At 41.6% G+C, this 10,707-nt stretch overlaps 1 protein-coding gene across 1 annotated transcript in view; it reads right to left on the bottom strand.

Moving 5' to 3' along the window:
- Window positions 1–1,519: 1,519 nt before the first annotated feature.
- Window positions 1,520–10,707, bottom strand: part of pdia5 (protein disulfide isomerase family A, member 5) — a 52,954-nt gene continuing 43,766 nt past the window's right edge. The window contains exons 15-17 of the mRNA XM_070837977.1: window positions 9,475–9,545; window positions 3,517–3,651; window positions 1,520–2,442 (exon numbers count right to left, since the gene is read on the bottom strand). Coding sequence (XP_070694078.1) covers window positions 2,362–2,442; window positions 3,517–3,651; window positions 9,475–9,545 — 287 coding nt within the window. The 3' untranslated portion in view covers window positions 1,520–2,361. The remainder of the gene's footprint in view (window positions 2,443–3,516; window positions 3,652–9,474; window positions 9,546–10,707) is intronic.

Genomic DNA, 10,707 nt, shown 5'->3' with positions numbered 1-10,707 from the left:
CAACAATGACTTCTTGGCATAAGTGTGACAAATTCCCATACAACATGGATACCTTTGGGATAAGACAGAGGTGGTCCTTCTATTATTCAACCAACGTGTGATGCCACGGCGGAGGCTCCTAAACAGAAACAAATGGGCACAGTAAACAAAGGTTACTGTTTCCCCTCGGGAGGAGAGTGACCACCTAATTACAGCGATATGTCAACACCGAACTGTGTAAAGCACTCACCATGAAATGTTACTAGTCACATTGAACACTGAACACAAAATAAGTGTTTGGTGCCAGCCAGAACATTTGGGACAGTTTCACTTGGAATGAGTCCATTAAGAATCACACTGATGATGTTTGACGAGGAAAAAGGTTCAGTAACATCTACTGACAATACTTCTTATTCACTACATGTCGTCATGATATAGCACAGAAAAAAAAAAAAAAAAGACAATTCAATTGTTTTTTCCTATTTTCTTGGGATACAAATGTAAACAATATTTAATTTGGTGACCTAGGTCTCAAAATTATTCAGCTGGAATGCAAAATTACAAACAAACTAGTTCCCTTTAATTGTGTTTCGCTATCCCTGAGAACTGTATTCATAATGAAAGAAAACCAAAGTCGTGAATAATAAAACACAAGTTCAGCTACAGATAAGCCGTTAAATATTTATGGTGGCTTAAGCGTGGGAGTTGAAAACACACAGTATTAAAAAAAAAAAACATAAAAGAAATGATGATGACCCCGACTTGATGGTGCCATGCTGCCAGAAGCAGGAGGAGAACTGGAGACTCCACTTACTTGGTACTTGATTACTCCTTGGATGTACTGTGAAGTAATCCATGGTAGAGTAGGCATGGGAGAGCATTGTCCAAGCTAACTGAGGCTGAGCAATTCCAAACCAAGGCATGGCAGGCAGACACAGACAAAACTGTCCAGAGAACTGTCATTTTGGCTCCTTGGTGTAGTTCAGTACAGCAGAAAGTGGCAGAAACACATGGACATAAAACCTTAAACACAAACACTGAATGCCCAAAGTGTAAACCAAAGGTCTGAATTATTCCAGCATCTCCCTGAACAATGTGTGAATGCAGAGGGGACTGTGGAATAGTGGGTGCGATCCATATCACCTCAGTGGACGGAGGGATGTGTTTTTTTTTTTTTTTTTTAATGATCAACATGCAATATTAGCCGCCATACTTGAGCATCTCCCATGCTTACGGAAATGAGCCCTACCTTTGTTAAAACACGGGCAAAGTCCCATTCTGTGTGAAAAACAGTGGACGAACAAGAAGCAAAACGTCATTACAGCTGGAATATATCTGGAATATCTGGAAATGTCCGACGCGTGAAGTTATCGAGGGCAATGCGCAACAATATTTGGCATTTGCTTGTTTGTTTTTTATCTCCTCCTCCTCTGACTCGCTCTGGTCCATGACGTGAGGGAACTGCAAGGGCACCAGGCCGCTGACTCCTTCCACAGATTTCATGTCTGCAATTCCAGCTATTTTTTTTTTTAATTTTCATATCTTTAAGGCCACAGTTTTGAGCAAACAAACATGTGTAAGTCCTTTCTACAAGCAAAACTAATCAGCCTGGAACCATACAGAATATTGACCGCTTGGCCGTGATTTCACCGACTTCACAGCGCCCTAAAGTAGCGCTTCACCTTTTACTGCACAAGCTACAGGCTTTTTTCTTCTTGTTTTTTTTTTAGAAGATGGTGTTAAAAGCAGTTATCTTCCAGCTCATCTGTGAAGATACCAAAGCAATATTCTGGACTGTTCTGGACTTGTGGACGTGAAGCTCCTGTACAAAAACACTGGAACCAACAGGTGAACGTCAATTATTAAGTGTGTCTCTTCTAGAGACAGAGCAGGTTTGATGGGACTGGATAAGGACCTATGTGGAGGGCCGGACAGCGCAGCCTCCACCTTTAATTAATGATGCCCCACCACCACGGGTGTTAATCAGTTACACAGACCCCCACAAGGCTTAGCAGGGGTCAGTATTGCATAGATATACAGTATAGGGTGTAGCTTTTCACATATGCAGTCACAGTGTTTGGGCGAAAAAAACAAAAAAAGAAAAACAAAAGAAAAAAGAAAAAGAAAGAAATCACTTTTCTCGACTGTATTTTCTGCCCATCAGCGTATCCATGGAAAAAGAAGTCTCAAGTGGTTGGTCTGACTGTAGGTACTTTGTTGGTATTCTTACAAACATGATCACAACGGTGTAAAAAAATAGCCTTTCGCTGAGGTCAAGTCTCCCACGTCAGTGCTGATAGGGCCCTTGATAGGGTCAAGGGTCACAGTGCAATGACAAACTGCAGTGCAACGCCCCCCCCCACACCTCCCTGCACGCCGCCCTCAGAGCTCCTCCTTCCTCTTGACGACCTTTTCCTGATCACGTCCTCTTAAGCTGCGCATGAAACCAATGAAGCCCGCCTCCTGTGGAGAGAGGAGGGACGCGTTTTAGTCATCATCTCACAGCCCGACACAATCTAACAGAGCTCAGTCCCATCATTAAACATCATCTCGACTTTGTCGAACAGCGCGGAGGTTAAGTGAAGTAAACACAGAATCCAAATCCTGCTGCCAAGATCAAGGTCGATCTGTTTAGCCCTCGCTAAAATATTAAGATGTGCCTGCGTCTTGTCTCCGTACTCCAGGTCTGTGCGCATCACCCTGGACCCCAACTATCCATTTTGTCATGAATAATTCAGTTATTCAGTAAAATATTTCTGTCCATTTGTGGCGATCCGTCCACAGGGGAAATAGTGTAGGTGTGAAAAAGCAGAGCCAACACCCACCCTCGTACACTGAACAACACATGGTAGACTGCTTCTGAAGCAGGGAGCCATCGGGGGTTTACACAGACAGTGAAACCAACAGTGAGAATGTTTATGAGCGCACTAGTAACCTGCCTTCAAGTCATCTTGATTCATTTTCAGGATATGACACACACTCTTTCAAATACCTGTGTATGTATTTCTAACACTATCCAGATTGCATTCACCCACTCGGTCATTTCTGAACCCCAGCAGCTACGGATAAAAACCTTCAGGTTTTTGGCTGCCTGGACGCTGCTGCACTTTTACTTCTAAATACTATGTAGCTCGGTCTGAGATCACACCGGTGTGCATGGCAGGTCGTAAACAGAAATCTGGGTAAGATGTTCACATGCCACAGTATCTCAGTTTGATCAAGGTGGGATGTGTACACACATAAACCATGACCAAGATACTCTAAGAACCTGGACATGAGGCTCAGTCAGCACACAAACAGGTTTAAATTCTAAACTCATGCACATAACATCACATTACCATGATGCTAGAAATATTTTTATGGCAAAATTGGTATTTCAATTAGCTCTCTGGCTTAAGAATAGATCTTTTCTATTCTATTTATTGGTGTATCCTGTGGATATGAATCAGCTTACATTAACACAAAGAAAAAGATGGTACGTTAACAGTCTCAGAGACCGTAGAAAGGTAGACAGGTGAGATATGCAGTGCCACTTACCCCACGATCTCCACTGTATTTTTCCACAAACTTGCCGTAGTTGTAGTAGTTAAATGTCGGGTAGCCCTCCACTCCTTCCTGCTTACAAAGTTCGTGGTTCTGTCCTTTTGTACAGTCCACGGCTGCATACACGATCTAAGGAAAACAGAGCAATCGCCTTCAGTGTGACGTTACACAAACATTCATTTAATACAACACGGAAGCTGCCTTATCAGAGATCGGTGAGTTGTAAAACATAACTCATGAGATCATCCCTCTTATGAAACATGGTTAGTGTATTAGCATACTATGCAGCATGTTTTATACAGGGATTAAAACTCCTAAGACAATTTTCTTCAATCTATATTTAAGGAAAAGTTAAACAATGGAAAATTGTGTCTATTTTCATGTGTTTAGAAAAGTTGTGCTCATTGACTTTGACAATAAAAACAATGTTAACCATGATGAAGTTTAATGTAGCCACTAATTTTCCTGTGGTTATTAAAACTGGCAAGATCTGCAACATCTCCGCCACCTAAAAGCAGGCTAATAGAGGATTTGGCTCATATTCTATCATTATATTCTCCTGTTTTATCGATGCGTAATAATGATTTTAATTCCCACCCAGCAATTTTATTGTTTGGGTTCAATTAGTTATTGTTTCTGGGTCTCTAAGCGCTCAGTATATTTCCAGAACAAATAAACTTTATTATAATAGTAGATCAATACTACAAGAATGTACATGCAGGATATTAAAAAAAGAATATAACAGAGAAGTCAAAGTTTGTCAGCTGTAAAATGGGCAATTACAATGACTGCTTCCACTTATTCAGCTATTCTGGCGATGAATAGGCCCAATGTTAGACCACTAGTTCCTCTTTCCAGGTTACTTGGAGGAGAAGAAGAAGAAGAAAAGAAAAGAAAATCCCACAACAATCACGTCTACATAAAAACTTGGAAGATTTATGTTGCGAGGCTGTTGCATTGATTAGTGACAAGCTGCCCCAGTGAGGCGTAAATGCCTCCTCGGCTCACTCAGCGTGTCCTTTTGGACAGCTGAAATGTCACCCTCTCTCAGGGTGCTGAGCGCTGCACATTGAACTTGTCACTATCAAATAATCACTCCCGTCCATCTGTCTGCTCCAGCTGAATGTGCAAATGACAGATCTGATGCGGAAGGAAAACATATTAGGCGCTTTCTGTGCGCGTCCAACCTTGAAACGACGCTCACAACTTCTTGTCCTAATTACAAGATACAAGTGCCTTTTGTCCACCCCCCCCCCCCCCCCCCCCCCCCCCGTGCAAATACAAATGTTCAAATGTTGAAAATCTGCATAACTGCCAACATATTGTTAGATGAGTACACTTTTGTTGAGCGTTGGCTTTGTCTGCATCAGCAGCATAGACATCTGCGCACACAAAGGGACGACAGGGAAGGAACGGTCCTCCGCACATCACTGGGGAAGGGATATTCTTCTTTTATGGTGTGTTAGTCGGGTGTCTTAAACTAGGCCTCAGTGTACGTCCACAGGAGGAATTCTGAGACTTGCTGCAAGCTGTGTGTATTCAGCAGGACTGAGGTGTTTCACCTTTTAAAAAAGCTAAACAGTCAACAAGAATCTAGCTGACAACATCCTGTAATATTCACCTGAGCAGTCGATCAACAGATACTTTAACAATGTGGAATTCTTTTTAGATTTGACCACCTGTGAGTTAGGACGGTTTGAGATACACAAAGAGCGCTTTAAGCAGCAGCAGCAGCAGCAACGAGGAACATAATGTGACTCCGGACTCTCTCTGACTGCTCATCCCTGTGTGTAATCAATCAGAGTTGCTGTGAATTGACAGAGGAAAATGAAGCTGTAGAGCCGTCGTTCTTCAAAGGTCCGCAGCCAATTCCCTTATTGATTCATCTTGAAGTGACAGAGGAGCCCATATCATGTCACTGATCCAAGCAGAATTTCCGTGGAGCAACATTTTACCAGTTGGCTTGATCTAAATCCACCGGCGTCACACCGAGGAGCAGAGCAGTAATCAAACTGTGCTGATAAACTCAGAACAAAGTTCCTGTGCTTGAAGAGCTTAATATGCATGTCCCCGAGCTGCTCTACAAGACTGGTGCTGGAGCAAATCAAGGAATATTTTAATTGATAAGCATCTGTTATATCAAAGAGACTATGTAACTTTGAAAGAAGAAGTGCTACAACAAACTCTCTCTTTTATTCCAAGGGATTTTTCCTGCATTATAATAAAATAGTAATGGTAAAATAATAAAATGCAGTAAATATTTACTATACTACTTTCAAAAGACAATACACATTAACTGCAGGTAAATAAAGCAGAACAAAACACATGGACTGTAATTTCTTTAAGGTTTTGGATATTTTTTTAATATTATTAAATAATGTTAAAATTGTATTAATTAATTCTGTTTTTTTATAGTATGTTTTTAAATTCGACTCAAAAAAAAAAGACATGTAGGAAAGCTGTTATTTATCTGAACGCTGGCTTTAAGTTCAGCATAGTTCACCTACTGTAACATTGGATTGGCTGAATTCACTGTAAATTACCTTTAAAATGAAAAACTGAGTGAAATGCGGTGCACGCCTGCATCTGTGATGTGTTGTAATTCCTGTTGGGACGGCTAATTCCAACTTTTTATTACTTGGGTCTTATTGTCACAGCTCTGGCGCTCATTTGCATCGGTTATGACAGCGTTGCACTCAAAGTAATTGCAGAAATCTGGAGCCCGGCGTTTGCAGCGATAAAGTCAGCTGAGGGAGGGAAGCTGACAATCAGACAGGCTGTAAACAAGCCAACAGCTCGCCATTGTATGTGGAGGTGAAAACAAGAGGAACAGCAACAGGAACAGTGTGCACACATCTACATCTAGTGTGGTCGATGGTGAACTAGTCTGTCTGTAAAATGTAGAGGATGTTTATTAATATAACAAAATGTTACCTTCACATTTATTTCCAGTCTTCATGTCTTGCTGCTTGTGTTTGTTGCTCTGTGTGACTTTTATTACTTTATCTTTTATTAGCGACAGGAATGATGAATGACCTACTAATGAATGATGATGACCTATGAAAATAAAAATAAAATAGAATAAATACATAATATTTTGCTCATGTTGGACAAACTGTCTGATGATGAAGCAGCAGTTTTATTTCAGTGATAACAGACGGCTTTTGGAAACAAGCACTTCCAGCCAATGTGGACCTTTAAGGCAGCTATTGATTAGAATTTGGGGAAAAGACAAACAGAAAAGAACAAACCCTGTTCACAGGTCCCCTGCTGCCATACAGCAGAGTGTGTGCAGTTCTAATTGTTTGCATCTTCAAAGCTGGAGCTAAGCTCGTGTTTGTCTTTGGTAAATGAGGCGAGGGCGGCTAATAGACTGTGATCAACTGCAGCCTGGTACAATACACTGGGGCTCAGCTTTCTAAATAGAGACGATTGCCAAGTAAACACGTGCCTGGTTCTCAGATTTACACCTGTTCAAACACAACTGCACACCTCCGCCGGCCACTGAATGGACAATAAGAGAGAGAGGAGAGATCTTAAAGCTGTGCATTTATATCACCTTCACAGATAGCTCATCTTAAGGAAGTGCTGCTGCATACTGGATCTCACAACAACACATTTCTGACTGTTCTGAATGTCCTAATTTTAACATTAAGTGGTTAGAGTTGGCGAAGCAACAATGGCGTTGACCAGGCGATGTCACTAGGCCCAAAAACACTTACATTGTGACAGAGACATGTATAACAGTCTCAAATGACTCATTTCACTTTCATAATTTTGATTGATTTGGTCTGATAACACTTAGAAAGTCTAGATTAAGATGTGTGGAAGATCTGGGTAGTTTCAGAGAAGGGAGTTCAACCTTTTATGGCTTCACCACTGAGCAACTTCTCTGTATACACCAGTGTTACAGTAGGTTGTGTTTCTTGGCTGGCATTTTGAGAATTATATCTCCATTAAGGAAAGATCGAAGCTTCTGTATGTTTGACTGACTGAGTCAGACACTTTGTACCGTCTGCTATAACTACTTGTGCTCCTTACTAATGCTCCAAAGGAAGCATTCCTTTTCTAATGTGAAGGACAAACTGCTGCTACATTCACAATGATGTATTTCAGTGTTCACTGTAAGACTGAAGTCAACAGAGGCATGTAAAAGTTCCTGAAGTTGCAGCTGGAGGGCAATACTCATACACGCATACATTTTTAGCTCATCTGTTGAGGTTTAAAGTTATCGAGAAATGTTACAAAGGATTGCCTCAGAAAAATGGATGACTAAGTCGCTGAGGATGCGTCATTGTTTCACCGCATCTGACAATGATTTTGAAAAATTCCAAACAAATGAGAGAGCAACACTGCCGGAGCACTACTGGAACAATGTGCGGTTAACCTTAAGAATCTGGATGAAAGTTTAAAATCAAAAAGCGACAATTTGATGTGGTTTTTTTCAAGGTGAGTGGTACTCTGGGATGATAAATCATAACTCGGAGTATTGCCAAAAATATGCTCCATTCTTCACTGTGTGTGTGTGTGTGGAGAAGAAAATGAGTCACATAATTACAGAGGTTTGGAAATACTGAGCCCTGCAGTCGGAGTGTATTAACAGGAGTGGGATAAGCGGGAATGGGAGGGTGTCAGGACACGAGTCCTGAGGGAGAAAGAACGAGAGGGAGTAGAGATGATGAACGAAGAGGAGGAGCGTGTCCTGTTGTGACTGCGTGAACCTCCAGTAACCCCAAGGCCCCAAGTGTGCCGAAGATTTGTTGAGACTGTGTGCACTTGAACTGAGTGGTCAAATTCCTCACCGACACGTGGAGAGAAATATTGGAAAAGAGAATTATTGAGTTTTGAGAATACCGCTGTTTAAAAGGACATTTAGAGTAAACACGTGGCTGCGATCGGTCTGCCTCTGAACAGCTGCTTGTTTTACGAAATTGAGCTTTGAGCTGGCACGGAGTCAAAAAAGCTTGTGTGCAGAGTACAAAAGATAACCACAGTGATTATAAAGTGTCGTGACTTTTGGCCGTTAACATTGAATTTGCATGTGATTGCACTATTTACAGAGTGTGTAAATGTGCGGTCCATATTGTAGAGTTTGAGTATTAAGCTCTATGAACGCAGGTTTACTTTCTTACCCCGAGTCATGTAAGAAGACTGGTATTAATTTCCCCTCCTACAGTCCAGCACAGACATTCCTCCAGGGTGTGTTTGGCCTACCTTAGCACAATCGGTGTGAAAAGGGCAAAACTGCTGGATTAATTTTGTCAGCAACAACTAACAAAGCTGTCTTATTTCCACACAGCAGATAGAGTATTATATTTCTGTATATAGAAACGGAACAATTAGCTCACGGTTGGAGGGATTTCATGACCACTAACTACTGAGCACATCGACAGCAAAGGTTTCGTGTGTGTATCTATAGATGGACGGTCTACATTAGACATCTTCAGTCTGTAGTGTAGCTGATGCACAGCAGCCTCTACTGACATCATGACGTGGGGCCTGACGGGACCACTGCTGTGCTATTTAACATTTCTTTTATGTTACTTCATTTGCTTGATTTAATCTTTTGTTTCTGCATACACATGTTTTCTTTCTTCTTTTTTCATTTTGTGAACATTTGGACAAGGTACGGACACGTAAAGGTTATTAAAGACCAATAATATAAAAACATAATGTGACCAAATTAAACCAAAGACCTGCTACAACACCAAGTAAGACAGGTAGGAATAATCCAGGCTAAACACACCCCAGCCTTGACATTTCACTGGACACGCAGAGATGCAATCGATATTGATCCTCTCCTCTAACTGTGGGTCATAACAGAAAACTGGTTTTAGTAGCTTCTTTAAGTGGCAGCTTGAGCTTGAGGGATCCTTGGCACGTCACCACGGCTTGGTGTAAATGTGTGCACACTACTGAATGTGTAAAAAAAAAAAAAAAAGCAGGTCTAACCTTGCGGTCCTCTTTGAAGAGCTCCGCCGCTGTGGTGAAGTGGGGAACGGAGTTTTTACAGTGTGGACACCCTGGAAGAGGAGAACACACAGATGGGACATTATTACAGCTCAGCACGACACATTTACAGCACGCCGTCTAGCCTCGTGTCCTACACAGCAGCCTACATGTTTATCAATGTGACGCTACAACATGTACACGCACACATACAAACAATCACGTCCATACATCACTATCATCACACTCAAATATGTCCATAAAGCATGTGGCCTCCTGACAAGCCTGCAGTTATTCAGAGGTTTACGCCACTTTAAAGATGCTTCACTTGTATGTTATGAGAGACTGTAAATCTCTTTATTGCTGCCGTAAACACAACCTCCACGGCTCTTTCTGCTCCAGCAGCCACACAAATATACAAACTACAGGTCACACTTACAGACAGAAAGTTCACTTCAAGTAAGGGAAGGCAAGATAACTATAATTCTGTGAGGGAGAAGGACTTTCTGATTCCAGTTACAACTTGCTGAGGTGAGACTGATGTGTTGTTGGACTGCACTCGCAATCAGACAGTGTAATAACTGTGGAGACATTTTGTTTTTCTTTGAACGTCTGCTGAAGTTTGACTTCCTATAGGTGCCGCTCGCTTGGTTTGCTCTTTTGTTGCCAACGTCGAGTGGCCGCTCATTACTTCTTTTCATTGCATTCAAACTGTTGTTGCAGCTGTTGGAAATGGGAGAGGTGGAGAGGGCGAGAAACAGACAAACAGATTCTCCAAGAAGACACGAAGCAGCCTGGCGGTGAGTGACGGGGTGAAAGCTTGCAAGGAAAGAATTAGAGTTAAATGACCAGTAAATCAGGCTGTGACAAACACGCAAAAATGGAGATACGTCTAAGAAAGTATGACGATTCCTCATTTTTTTGGAGGGCACATATTTTTCTCACAACCCATCTGTGATATGAGTGTACGTGAATGTTGAACATCCAACTATGGGCATTAATCTGTAGCTATAATAGCCTCTAATCTTGTTTTAGACTTCAGGCTTTTTAGTATAACAGACTGTTAAAGCTACATCTCATCTTTTAAATGTAAGTATTATCAAAATGGACTAAACGAAACATTGGGTTGCCCACTGTTGACTCTGGCCTGGTCATAACCTGGAGCTTAGGATTCGTTCCCGTGAGTCATTAAGAGCATTAACACAACGATCCCACTGTAAATGGATTTCAGAGGCT

The sequence above is a fragment of the Pempheris klunzingeri genome, chromosome 10 (assembly GCF_042242105.1).
Source record: "Pempheris klunzingeri isolate RE-2024b chromosome 10, fPemKlu1.hap1, whole genome shotgun sequence".
Lineage (NCBI taxonomy): Eukaryota > Metazoa > Chordata > Actinopteri > Acropomatiformes > Pempheridae > Pempheris > Pempheris klunzingeri.
This window is presented reverse-complemented; position numbering and strand designations above follow the sequence as displayed.